The sequence below is a fragment of the Glandiceps talaboti genome, chromosome 14 (genome assembly GCF_964340395.1).
Source record: "Glandiceps talaboti chromosome 14, keGlaTala1.1, whole genome shotgun sequence".
Taxonomy (NCBI): Eukaryota; Metazoa; Hemichordata; class Enteropneusta; family Spengelidae; genus Glandiceps; species Glandiceps talaboti.
In genome coordinates this window covers 13556904-13572077 of record NC_135562.1, presented here as the reverse complement: position 1 = coordinate 13572077, position 15174 = coordinate 13556904, and the positions used below count along the sequence as shown (strand labels likewise).

The following is a 15174-nucleotide window of genomic DNA, read 5'->3' as shown; positions in this document are numbered from 1 at the left end:
TTAGGCGGGAAAAAATAATTTGAATCTTAGCTTGCCTGCAACTGCTGATTGAAATCCAGCGTTGAAGTCACAGGCCACTTCGTTTGCCCTGTAGTCTTGTCTAGTGTCAGTATAATAATCCTCCATGTCAGGTCCACCGACGAGGGCGCCCTCCAAGCAGTGGGGATTCGGGTCGTCACTCAAGAGAGCATCTAATCCCTGTGGACCATCCCCAGCTGATGAAAGTGAACTAGATGAATATAAGAGGTAGTTATATCAACCATTACAGGAGGAATTTCGTCATTATCATTAATTCATTATCACACCAGTACATTTTACATTTTACAGAGATACATAGAAAGAGACAGGCAAACGTTATACATATACATATACATACATACATACATACATACATACATACATACATACACACACACATACATACATACATACACACAGACAGGCACACAGACAGGCACACGGACATACATACATACATACATACATACATACATACATACATACATACATACATACATACATACATACATACATACATACATACATACATACATACAGACACACACACAGACAGACAGACAGACAGACAGACAGACACACACACACACACACACACACACACACACACACACACACAGATGTAACTACCTTTCTCTGTGGTGTGGCCTAACAGGATGATTTTCACCAAATCCACAGACATAACTTCGTCCAGAGTCTCCCAGAATGTAATGCATTTGTTGTGTTGCAAAGGCGATGCTACTCTCCATATTTATTCCATTATTTGCTGCCATCAACGCTAAGAACGCATTGTTTCCTGCAAGGAAAGGGTCAGTACACTCTTGGAGTAATTGTACTGTCAGTCAAAGGGCTGGCGAAAGACTGTGTGTATCATTCAAATTTTGTGTTCCCCAAGATAGATAATAAGAAACAGGCTTCTCACAGACCAGTCGTTACACATGTAAGTAACACCACACTCCATGTGTACACACGTCACCAAGAGGAACCATGCAAGCAGATTCAAATTCTTGCTATCAACAATTTGTATTTGTCAAAATTTGAGCCTGCAATGTGATGACATTAAATAGCTTCTTTGTTCCAAGGCTGCTGTGTGTGTGTGTGTGTGTGTGTGTGTGTGTGTGTGTGTGTGTGTGTGTGTGTGCGTGTGTGTGCATATTAGTTGGGGTTGGATGGTGTTGTTTACATTTATAGTGAGTGGTCTGTGGGAAGCCTGTCTCTTACATGTATCTATCTATTATAAAATAATTTTTGTTCTTATATAGGGGACATGTAAAATGTATATGATACCACAGACAAGTAGCACGTTACTTGTCTGTGATGATACACACAATCGTTGGGCAACAATTCGATATTTCTGCTGTGAATATGTTTGCGTCATCGTATTAAACCACAGCCTCTTTTACGGCACCGTCTAAGATGCACCATCAAGAGGTGTTCGTATTGCCATGGAAAAAAATATCAACTCTTGTTTGCGAGAATGGTTTGCGTCTACGTGACAGCCTTGAAACTAAAAGGTTTGTTTGATTCACGCCACACATCAAATCGACGTCACACGTATGTGTTAATCCTTGGAGATGTTATTTGTGTTCGTGGCATATTGTCTGTAGTGAATTCTTCAACCACTAATTAGCTTATTAAAACACCAACTACCAAAACTATCACAGTATCAGATACCATTTCTATCTCAAGAAAACATTAGCTTCATTGATAGATTGAATAAGACACTTTGACACCTATATGCTAAATATTATAAATGACAATCGGGAACCCCAAATAAAAATACTCGACAGATTACCTGCATATCGAAGACTGCCCCATGGATTGCGATATACAAGGCCTTTACGTGTGTATGGAACTTCATTATAGGGCATCCATCTGTCGAAATAATCAGTGAAGTTGTCTCGGTATCCTTCATCTCCCGTCAATAGATACATCAATAACTTTTAAAACAAAAAGAAATGAAAAGTTAAACTTTCTTGTTTTGATTGTTTTTGACGTTGTCACAACATGATATTTGAAGTTGGACAGACAGACAGACAGACAGGCATGTGGCACACACACTCACACACACACACACACACACACACACACACATACACACACACGCTTGCGCACACACACACACGTGTATACACACATAAATATATACATACATACATACATACATACATACATACATACATACATGCATACATGCATACACACACACACATACATACATACATACATACATACATACATACATACATACATACATACATACATATTATTATTATATTTATATATGATTATATTATATTATTGATTATATTTAGAAATGTTCGGGTTTTGACCTGGCATTTTTGTGTCTCGCCAATGTTTCCTTTGAAAAAGAATATTTATTCGAAACGTCGAATTTAACAGCTATATATACGGACTGGTTTATTAGTTCCTTATGCATTCCTTTCCTACATACATAAAACATACATACATACATACATACATACATACATACATACATACATACATACATACATACACACACACACACACACACACATACATACATACATACATACATACATACATACATACATACATACATACATACATACATACATACATACATACATACATACATACATACATGTGTAAAGCACAAACTTCCACACGAAAATCAATCAAAATCTCCCCCGCCAGTTTTCAGACGTACCTGAACGCCTGGGCCAGAGTCGTCCCAGGCAAATGAATACGCACGGTCATATAACTCAAATTCAGTGTACAACTCTTTTGCATAGTTGAGATACCTGTCCTTATTGGTAGCATAATACAGCCAGGCTGCAGCCCAGCACAGTTTATTACCATACGACCGAGTAGTCCTAAAGAGAGATTTAACAAGAATAACGTTTGCAATGGTTAGATGTCCCGTCATGTCAAAACGACTTGAATAATGAAAATCATTTATGTGCCTAAAAAACTGTGTGGATCCGATTACGCTCAATTTTAGAATAGGTGGGTTAGGCCAATTTTAAATATATCTTTTATGTGTGTGTGAGTGTCTAGTTCAGGTAGTTATGTTTTCCGTTGATTTCCATATGGTTTTTGTGTTATTGGATTCTTCCAATCGGATGTACATTCATTACAGATTGGAAGAACAGTTTTAAATTGTCTTTTTAAGTTGATGTCAGTTTCTGTACCCATTATTTCTCGCGAGACTTCACAATTTTCGCAATTTTTTATTATCTTTTTTTTTTCGAATACATAGAAATAGTGTTTAAACTTGTAGTGAAATACTAGCATACATAAAAAAGGGGTTAGGGTCGGTAGTGAAAAACTATTTGGGGTCGGGTAACCGTAACCAAACATTTGTTTAGTCCTAATATAATATAATATAATATAATATAATATAATATAATATAATATAATATAATAGCAATAAGCCATAAAACTACTTACGTATAATATTCCGCACTTGGATAATTTGAACGATACTTGTCAGCAAACTTGAAGAGCTGTTTGGCATGTTTTAATAACAAAACTGCGTATGACGGATCTAATTAAATTAACACACGAGTACAAATAAAATAAATATACAATCACGCTTAAGTTTTAGAATACGTAGTTGTTTTAATGTATGCATTTACTATGAGTGCGTTATGGAATGTTAATGTGGAGGCAATAGTTGAAACTAAGGACGACATGACCATATATACAGCCAGGCTCATTCTCGCAAAACAGAGCTATTATTTTTTCCGCGACGTCGACACTGCTGGCGCTGCGCATGCGTTTTGGACGGTGCCGTAAAAGAGGCTTAGTTTTACGACGACGAATCTGACTGTATGTATGTATGTATGTATGTATGTATGTATGTATGTATGTATGAAAAAGAGTTTCAGTAAGCACTAAGTATCGATAATGTGTCATTTTTCAGTCGTATTTGCCATGAATTGTACAGTATGGCAATGTATACTTTCCCATTAAAATTTCTTATGTCATAATCTATGGAACATACCTAAAGACTGGACATTTGCCTTGATTTACCAAATTAACGGATCGTCATCATTTCGCAATACCTCTATACGTAGACAAAGGTTGTACATATCCACAAAGAGATACAAGTTATTCTAACGTCTAGGGTAACGAATAAACATATTTCGTCTAACCTTGGTCTTTGAAAACTATTGCACATGCTGCCAGGGCCGCTGCTGTTTCACCAACTACATCTGATCCAGGATTTTCGCGGTCGACTTTGAATGAAGGACGTGGAATATCCATGTCTTCAGCACGCCCCCAACGTCGATGGTCCGGCCCCGGATCACCAACCTGTCAAAATTATGACAATGATTGGTTTCTTGCGGAGAGCGAGAGAGAGAGAGAGAGAGAGAGAGAGAGAGAGAGAGAGAGAGAGAGAGAGAGAGAGAGAGAGAGAGAGAGAGAGAGAGAGAGAGAGAGAGAGAGGGGGGAGGAAGAGAGACAGACAGACAGACAGACAGACAGACAGACAGACAGACGCGAGAGACAGGGACAGAGACAGACAGAGTCAGCCAGATACAGGCAGAGTGAGGGGCCAGTTAATGAAGGAAGTTGCATAACAGAAAACAGTAAACACATCTGTAGGTAATTGTACATGTAAATGATATTGCTGGAGTCGAGAAGTTCTCATCTCAATCAGGGTTACATCGTACTCAAACACCAACTAGCAAAAAACAAGCATAATATGAAGAACGGGAATGATTTAATTTGTAAAAAGGTATTTTAAAAAACAGTTTAAAATTCAAAGAAGGGGAATCGAATACTTACTAGTTTTTTATCAGCGGCGTGGTTTCCCACTATTAAAAATAAAGTGTACACCTACACGGTACACATTGAAAATAGGCCTCTATTCAAAGTACTTGAACATTCTTGGTAAGAAGTACCGTACATCTGTAGCTAACGCCAACCTGTTGTGTGTGTTTTTGTGTGTGGGGGGGGGGGTATATTTTCGGTTCCCATCACTGTCATGTGTCTCTCACCTGATAATAAAATTCGTACTTCTTTGTGTGGCATTTCATGAAATAGTCTGCTGGCCATTTGATGCATTCCAGCATACTGGTGTAGTGACCGGCTTCTTCATAAGCATCCTTGAACGCAATGAGACCCCAAGCCAATACGGTTGTACTCCATGCCATTGGCAGTCCAAACTTGATAAAGTGACCAGCTAATAATAATCAATTGGTATGAAGAGGGAAATACGTACAGTGAAATATGGAAAGTGTGTTGTTTTAGGGTATAGGGGTTTAAAATATTTGTATATCCATAGTTCCAAGATTCAATTGAATTTAGCCTACAAAGATAAGAACGCAAAACGCAAAAGCAGTTTAAATTTTTTAGCATACACATTCGATTTATCTTGGTCGATGACCTCATCAGAATGACAAATATCCATTACAGCAGTCCGCTTGGTGTTGGTAAGATATCTGAAATGGCAGTACAAGTGTGCTGTAACTTTGACCCCTAACCTTTGACCCAGCTTACTTTCGGCGATAAAGTGGCATAGGAAAGCACAGAGGAAGTGAGAACTAATGGCCAGTGGAAATATGGCAAATTCAAATAGTGGTGTGCCATTCGCGTTTATTAGGTATACGTTATATATTTTGTTGTGTTGTCAAAATAAAAATGGGTGTTGGTATATGTAAACCCCGCTTTAATTATTTAAAATGATTTCTTTTCTCTTGTGTATTTTGCCAAACTTTGATATATCTTTTATAAATGCACTGTTGGAGGAATAGCCTGGGATATATCCCAATGATATAACCTCGACTTTCATTAATATATTATTAAGCTAGCACTTATAATCCATATGATCCTCGTTGATCGAATATTGTAGAATTATGTGACACCTGTAGGACATTTCATGGTGTTACATGTTATTATACCATGCATAAGCCATAAATATGGAATATCTACACTGGTTGTTCTACGTCACGACAACAGGCGTCTATGTCACGACAATGCGTGTCTACGTATACGTCACTGGTTCTGCTGTACTGTGTTCGAAATATGAGTCAAAACATTCAAAATTGCCATTACTTTCCCCGATCTTTCTTGGATATTACTGGCGGTGGTATAATTATGTTATTCTCCAATATTTTTCTTCGTTTAGCTGGAAAATACTCGCGACTTTAAGGGTGTTGTCACTACTCGTCTATATAGCAACTGGTAGCGACAAAGACCCCTTAGGTCACTCGTGTTTTCCGTGGCTGAACGATGAAAAATGCTGGGTAATAGCATCTAATTACCCCCTAGAATAAAGATAGCATTGCTATTACACTTACAATCATACCAGCCTCCGGATAGATCTTCCCCGAGATGCCCTTTATCGTCGATACAAGAGTCACTCCGCCATTCGATACGTCTGTTTGGTGGTAGGCGACCAGAGCGCTGGGCTTCATAAAATAGAATTGATTTTTCAAGAACTTCTCCATAATTATATTTTGTTTCTTGAACTGTGAATAGAAATAGCAGCAAAGCATGACTATGGGCAACTTGGAGACTAAGAAATGCAGTTAAAAACTGGAGACACAAATTAAAGTTTCATTAGACTGCGTGCATGCACACATACAAATGATAGAATACATATTCCTTCGAATCATCGTATCGAAACAACGGTAATTTTGAACCTCACATTTTTCAGCCTGTCTGTCTGATTTGATTATTTCCTCTCTAGTTCTATGTCTCTACGTTATACGCCTTTATTAACAGTGATTATATCAGTATATCCGAGTCGTTTCTAGCACATCTATCATTATCTGTGCATGTATCATGATCACTCTACAGAACTTGTTTGTGTCAAGGATTTTCCTTGTCTGTGTTTTCAACGTCTAAGATCTCTAGCCAAATACACAGTACCGTCCACTCTCCATATACCGCGTATGTCCGTCTTCTCTAGATCTGTCTGTCTGTCTGTCTGTCTGTCTGTCTGTCTGTCTGTCTGTCTCTCTCTCTCTCTCTCTCTCTCTCTCTCTCTCTCTCTCTCTCTCTCTCTCTCTCTCTCTCTCTCTCTCTCTCTCTCTCTCTCTCTCTCTCTCTCTCTCTCTCTCTCTCTCTCTCTCTCTCTCTCTCTCCCCCTTCCACTAGTACCATCCCAGCTGTTTTTTCTTTTTTTCTTTTCTACCATCCATTGTCACTTTCAATATATACCATTGTTATATTAGTCGAAAAGTATATATTTGGGAAGTGCTTTAAATGCACATTTGGAAATTAGTGTTCCACATGATGCGAAATCTGATAGCAAGCACTCACTATTCTCTTTTTTACGAAAACTGGGTAGCGTATACGTAATCGGAATTACGCGTGTTTTTGTATAGGTAAATATACATTTGTACTACCAAACCAGAGAGACTATAGCGTTTGAATTCGACGACACAACGTTTTTTTATGTCCCACATAACATTTTTGTTAATCTATTTTGTTTGTGTGTTGTGACAAAAAAAAACTGTGTGAGATGGGGAAAACATTGTGCCGACCAATTGAAAGTCTATACTCTGTCTAATTTGGCTGCTGTACTTTGATTAAAAATATAATTTTTTTTTTTTACCATTAGGGTTATATACCAAGCTATCCTTCGATAATGGCGAAATGTTCAGCTCAGCTATACAAATTCCAGTTCCAGACTTTTTACTGGCGCTCTTCTCTATCAATTCGTCGTCTTCTGTTTTCATCATTCGTTCCATTAACTTGGACCGCCAAACGGCAAATTCTTCGTCAAATTCAATATTTCTATCTGACACAGCTCTTTGTGTTTCAAGCTCTTCGTCAGACAATGATTCCTGACTAGAGTGGGGTATTTTCCTTTCGAGTATTCCCCTTTCTTCAAATCGTTCATTGTATTCTAGATTGTCCTTTTCAAGGTCAAAGTTTTGATGTATCGGTCTATCAGTAAACAAGTCGTCCTCGTTATCATCCTGGTACGGTTTCTCGTCTTCCGAAGCCATGCTGTATTTCCCTCTTCTTTCAACGCTAAGTTTCTTCAGGTTATTTTTGGAGCAAGGATGTGGCGAATGTCGTTGCCATAGTGAACTGCTTTCCTCAGATGATGAGAGTAAACAATCATCGTCTGAGACATCATCAAGTGTCAGTTTATCAATGTTCAGATTCTGGTCTAGGGTGTTATCACTTTGTAATGATGCCATCGTGTTCGCGATTGTCTGTCTGTTCTTGTTCTTGTTCTTGTTGTTGTTTTACCTGAAACAGATTTACAAGCACAACTCAGTACCTATAAATTGTGTATGTAAATTATAGCATAAACTTATATGTTGTTATTTATGTTGTTGTTATTCTTGTTGTTGTCTGTATGTTTACGTAATTGTTATTATCATTATCGTTGTTAATTATTTATAAATGTTGTATTGTGTATTGGTGTTACTTACTTCTGCTGTCGTTGTTAATGTATGTATGTATGAATGTATGTATGTATGTGTGTATGTATGTATGTATGTATGTATGTATGTATGTATGTGTGTATGTATGTATGTATGTATGTATGTATGTATGGCTGTGTCATTGTTTGTTGATGTTGTTGTTGTTGTTGTTTTTGTTTTTGTTGTTGTTGTTGTTGCTTTCAGGAGACATTATATACACCATGTGATCCTCAAATTAGCCGTACAAAATATTTCAAAAACGAAAGTGATTCAATTACTATAACACATCATATATATATATCATAAACGTCAATATCCCTAGATTCTACCTTTCTAATGCATGTTAGCCATTCTTATATACATATACATCGTGATTTCCAGTACCGAGTATTTTTAGGATTTTTTTTACCTTACACAGAAAGATAAACACACCAAAGTTCCTAGATGTGTTGTTCGCGAGCGTATAAATAATACAATCATCTGTAATAGTAGCAGTAGTAGTAGTAGTAGTAGTAGTAGTAGTAGTAGTAGTAGTAGTAGTGGTGGTGGTAGTAGTAGTAGTGGTGGTAGTAGTAGTAGTAGTATTAGTAGTAGTAGTAGTAGTAGTGGTAGTGGTAGTAGTGGTGGTGGTAGTAGTAGTAGTAGTAGTAGTAGTAGTAGTAGTAGTAGTAGTAGTGGTGGTGGTAGTGGTAGTAGTGGTGGTGGTGGTAGTAGTAGTAGTAGTAGTAGTCGTTGTTGTTGTTATTGTTGTTGTTGTTGTTGTTGTTGTTTTGATCACATGGGGGTATTGAATGCATCTGTGAATACCAACATGGTTTTCTATCCCACCCCAACCTCAAAGCAAATTTTACAACCCATAGCCCAATGCATGCATCAGTACATCATGTGACTGTTGTTGTTTGTTTGTTTGTTTGTTTGTTTGTTTGTTTGTTTGTTTGATTGATTGGTTGGTTGGTTGGTTGGTTGGTTGGTTTGTTTGTTTGGCATTATACGCTCCCGTCAATGTTTCAATAGTTTTCACCCACCCACCACTCCAGAGATAACATTCTAGATTCAGGTCGTATGGAGAGTTTTTGCTCATACCTTTCAAACATACCACCCACATGACCGGATGTGAGGCTAAAATAATAGCAATTTAACCCTGATGTAAATGTACTATTAACTTTTACTAATAAGGCTAATATTATATAGAGCTTTCCCACACTGCACTCAAAGCGCTGTCCAATTGTGTGTGTGTATACATGTGTCTCTGTCTGTCTGTCTGTCTATCTGTGTGTTTATGTATGTATGTGTTGGTGGGTGTTTATTTTGGACATACAGTATATTTTTACCAGTATAATCTTCTAGATAACCCTCTTATCTAATCTAACACGGTGGGGAGAGAGAATGGCATTATGATATCTTAATAGCTAGATATTACATCACAACAGCATACATTCAACACTGATTTATAGATATATTATAATATTTATGGACAAAACATTAACCTTGCCTTGATATCGTTCAGATAAAATATTTCCTCAGACCACCAATTAACGATGTTGGCAGGTACAAATGGAAGTTGAACTCAGTACATGTGTACATGGGTATAGTTAGGCGAGCTGTGTTGAGATATGCGAAATAGTCCATGGTTGATCCTTTTAAACTCGCAGTGTTACGCCTTACAAAATATTTGTTCAGTTATGCCAAACATCCAAACGATAAATACACACACATTATACCCCGATTACCCTGCGGGAACGACTACTGGTCCATAAAGAACACAAATAGGTGTGAGCATGCGCAATCGTTAAGTTAGTAGCATGCTTGTGATTAGGTGTTCGACTTGAACAGTACACAGTTATAAATACACTTTAATGATCTAGTTTTACAACAATGTGGACTAACAGAGTGAAACAAGACAAGTCATTAAAACAATGGTTTTAGAGGATCTTTACTCGATAGATAGAGTCAGTAATTATAGCTCCTGTCTTGTTATCAAATCACGGTGTACACTTATTTGGAGAAGCCATGGTCGAGTTCAAGTTAATATTACAAAAAAAGAATATACGCCCATTGTCAAGTTTACTTTTCTTGCTATCTATGAATGACCTTCACTGGTGTGCATAATAGAGTAAATTCAATCACCTGGTATTTCCCTATTTGTATTGCGAAGTCTGTTGACATGGACCATGCTGTACTGATGTTACTAGTAGCAATGCTATGGTGTCTCATACTATATCAATGCTAGAGGCTATCAGGACAGTTTGTACTTACCTATCATAAACATGCTGTCTGACTATGTCCATCGCGGCAGCTGACATACAGCTATATTCTATTTTCACCGACCCGGTGATGTTAAATCTGTTTGCTCAACTCCAGTGGTCTTCCAAGTGGTAATTAGGCTTTGGTAGGAAATGATTAATCCGCATTGACTATGCAAGTTATGTCAAGGGTCAAACGCTAACATCATAATTCACGGATACACATGATCTGTTTGGAAAGTTTAAACCACGATTTGGACACCGTGGTGAGGTAGTAGTGAAAGCGTTCACGGTAGCGTGGAATAGTGGCAATAGATTGATCCGCTTTTGTTAAGCCCTTCTTTTCAGAAGTCGTCGTTATGCAATTGTTGTGAGGCACTATATATTCGGACAATGAGATTGGCCATCTAATGGAGCTGTAACGAGCGGTGTCACCTATTCTTTCATGTTGCCTGTGGAAACATCGTCCGCCAGCCATCCTTTCTTAAGTAAACATCGTACTCACGAGAATTTAAATTCTAATGCAGATTCGCCGTCTATTTTGTTCAAAACTGGTGCCATTATGGAACATGTTCCGCCTTGCGTATATTGACCACTGAAAGGTTTCATTTAGACCATTTTATTTCCTGATGAGGAATGATTCTTTACTCGAGGGAAAACTATTCCATTATCGTCAACACACACACACACACACTGTCACTTACCAGACCTTGTTTTTGATGAATGTGCAAATGAAATGTCTAGAACAAACTTTATATGGCAGTGTTAAACGTCGGTACGGTCTGGACGCATTACCCCCGGGGATCCCGGGCTACTCCCCTTATATGAGTATACGTATATGTGCCGCCCTTTAGGGTGTATTTTCTAGCTCTTTTGGTCTGAAATGGGGTGTGTTTTTTCGAGTTGAAGAGTCTAAAATGGGGTCCACTTTCCATTATTTTTTATTTTGCTTGGTCTAAAATGTGGTCCACTGTCCTTATTACCAAATTGTAATTGCCATTAATTGCCCCAAAATGATGCCTCCTAAGGAAAATGTAGTTAGGTCTAAACTTTCATCTTTTAGAAACCAGTAATGGTCTAAAATGGGGTCTTGATTTTTGGTCAATGTGGGTCTAAAATAGGGCCTGGGGTTTCCAGCACTGGCCACACACCCCTGCCAGAGTTGGCCACTGGTACCGCCCCCGGGGCATTACTACGATCTAATAGTAAATTTGTCATCAATTGACCAATCAACATTTCATGAAAACAGCGTTGCATTAAGATATATATGCAATACATTATTGACTATTCGTTAATGGGCGTCAGAATTATTGGAAAAGAAAAGAAAAACGACAACACAAGCACACTGCAAAATATATAGCGCAGGGAGAGTAAAGGGTTTAGGGTTACTTCATGTTAGTGTTCACTCACTCTGTTTGATACAACCACCAATGAGACAATTAATTTAAATAATATACTTCAGACTAAATGTATATGGTTTTCTTGCGACACTTTTTTCTAAAATGAACTATGTTATGCCACCATGCAGACATCAAATGCAGACATCAAAACATTGGCGTCCGCGTGTCTGCGTCTAGCTAGTTTAAATCGTGTATTTTAATTCATTTAGTCAAAATGTAGCAAGAAATTGGCGATCTTGCTATCTTTAAAGTGTAAAATGTACATGTTCTTATTGGGGGGCTGTCTGATTGTGTCAAACGGGTGTCAGTGAATACCAACATGGAACGGGTTATAATTTCATGACTGCAAGGACGTACGCGTGTCTGACACTGAGTGTATCACTATCAGTGTTGTGGAGGTCTCAATCGCGATCTCACTATGAAGTATATTGATTACAGTGTACTTGACAGACATGAATTCACCATTTTCGTTGAATCCTTTCAAAGAATGACATAAGTTTCATTCTACATTTCTCATAGACCATTTTTAAAAAAAGCTCACTGCCAGTCGAATGCCATATGTATATCGTGTATTCATTAGTCCATTTTATACATGTAAATAGTGAATACCAAGTTACGAGTCGCACGTTTACCAAGGTTGTAGTCAAGACTACTGCGGACATCTAGTTATCGGCAAACTATGATAGCCACAACCAAAAACTATAGGATTGTCAGTTGATATGATATTGATTACACTCACAGTGGGGTGGCGCTTCTCAGTGATAGCAAGATTTCGAGTCCTCAAATGGTCACACATTTGACCCGATTTAGCGATCACACCATCTTGACTTCAAGGTAACTTTATCCACATAATCAAAGGCATGTTGCCACCCCCACCCCCCGGGCCGGACCGTGCCCCCCCCCTCCCCCAGCATGTTGCCATCCCCCAGTTCGTTGCCCCCTGGTCATCTTGCCCCCCCCCCCCCCGGCCTTTTGCCCCCCCCCCCCCCCATAGTATATCAACATAGTCCAAATCGTCAGGTTGAATTGATCATGAATGTACTTAAGAGGTATACGTCCATGGCTAGATGTCACATACATACATTGTACTACGTAACTGTCACGTGGGTTCATTTAAAGGAACCTTCAAGTTATATAATTCTTTGCGGTTATCGAATCTACTATAGTATTGCTATAATGCTGTAGAACTTTAAAGATTATCCGTGGGGTGGAAAACATTAGAGAAAATTATTAATGTTAAAATTGTTGGTCAAAAAGTGTCGTCATTTTTACTCCCGAGAGTTGACATGGCGGTTCGTATTGCTAAGAGAACCCATTGTATTATTTATTTTTATACTTGTAATTGTTCCCTGTGGCAGTGCTTTCTTATAGTCGAAGGTTGCCTATGTCGTGATTTCCGTAGAAGTGTGTTATTTCTACCCCAACAAAGAATTGTGTGAAAGCTATTTCGACGTGATTTTGATTTGTCTAGCATCATTCCGTCCCACAGATGGAAAGTAATCATACATATAAGCTTATGCATGCACTTGGGCCACTGACCCTTCCCTCTCCGCCATGCAATAAATTAACGAACATGTAGTTATTTTCCGGAGAAAATATTGTTCTCGATCAGATGGATTACTAAAAACAAATGCTTTCCTAGAAACCATCTTTTTTCTCTTTGTGTGTGTGTGTGTGTGTGTGTGTGTGTGTTTGTGCGTGTGAATAGATAATTTGCCAAAATGTCTTTGAAGTGTATTTTCATCCTATTATTCATAATTATAGTTTGTATGTGTATCTAACAGGAACGGCGATATGCCATATAAGGAGATTTTATTCTCATTTGCATACAGCGATATCGTTCGTCAGTTATCGTCAGCACGTGGCAATACATTTTCTATCACAGTTTACTAATTTGCATATCATACTCTTGTTGTTTCTTCACGGATTACAAATATATGAAATCCAATGTTGTGATCGATATACTTAGAGCGCGTTAACACCAGATAAATGTTTCAATATCTTAACAGATTACAATTCTTACTTGTCTGTGATAACAACTACTTCAACTCTTAAACAAACATGGACATACCATGCTTGAAGAAACGCGAGAACAATGCTTGTAATTACCCACTGCTACCATTTGTAAAGTTTCATTCTCATTGAAAATTGGGAGCACCATGATGTACAACAAATAATGAATACCTTCACGCCCCATTCTTCAAATAGCCCACGGCCTTTATTAACGGCTGAATGTCATTATAATTAAAATTTTCGGCTTCTCAGGATAAAATCCAAATCTGTGATTGGAACATCTAATAAAAGCGAGATAGGGGAAGGAGGACGGGGAGGAGGGAGGGGGGGGGGCAAAAAATAATGCTTCCTGCGCACTTTTTATCTTAGCCTATTCTTTTCATTAATCATCTCCAGAGAAAAGTTCATGCAGAAAACAATTGTTTACGCACGTTATACAACGTAGTTTTGTACCTTCAACGTGTGGATAGGTTAATACTGTGCAGTTATTCACATCCGCTATATCTTGTCATGAATGACCTCTAGCTGTCATAGACACCATCTTTGGTGATATCATGAGTCGCCGAATCGAATGTCTTCACTGTAGCATTCACAGGCAAATTTAGAAATTGGCCCAATGTCATCTCTGGAGTAGCATACCTTCAAAGAGGCGTTGCTGGTTTAACCATATAGCCTATAGGCTGAAAACTTAGTGCAGACACCTTGACTCGGAGATCCTTGTAAATCTATGTCAATACTATTATAGTAGGAGAGAATGTTCTAATCTAAGGGCAGGAACAACATAGTTTCCTCCTTTATCTTGCAAATTAAGAGTATTAAATCTTAAACTAAACACTACAGGACTGGTGGTATAATAGCCTCTAGTCAGAATGTTGAACCCACAGTTTATACACTCTTCTCGCAGCGTCAAACTGGCGGAATTTCCGACCCCGACGACAATACGTATATCTGTAACACGAAGGCTATAGAATTCTTTCACGTGTATGTGCATATCAAATATTAACTCAGGACCCATTTCAATAAAATGAATTAAATTGAATTACATTGAATTGAATTGAATTGATTCGAACACAATTGAATTGAATTAAATTGAATTTTATTCCACCGGAAAATACAAACAAA

The 15174-nt window shown here is 38.1% G+C and overlaps 1 protein-coding gene across 1 annotated transcript; it reads right to left on the bottom strand.

Moving 5' to 3' along the window:
* LOC144445289 (uncharacterized) lies at window positions 1–8168 on the bottom strand. The gene is made up of 9 exons (XM_078134831.1): window positions 7574–8168; window positions 6312–6482; window positions 5010–5194; window positions 4161–4320; window positions 3454–3550; window positions 2711–2876; window positions 1814–1958; window positions 649–814; window positions 1–229 (listed from the first exon to the last, which is right to left on the bottom strand). The coding sequence occupies exons 1-9, from the start codon at window positions 8166–8168 to the stop codon at window positions 1–3; spliced, it is 1914 nt and encodes a 637-aa protein (XP_077990957.1).
* Window positions 8169–15174: the final 7006 nt, after the last annotated feature.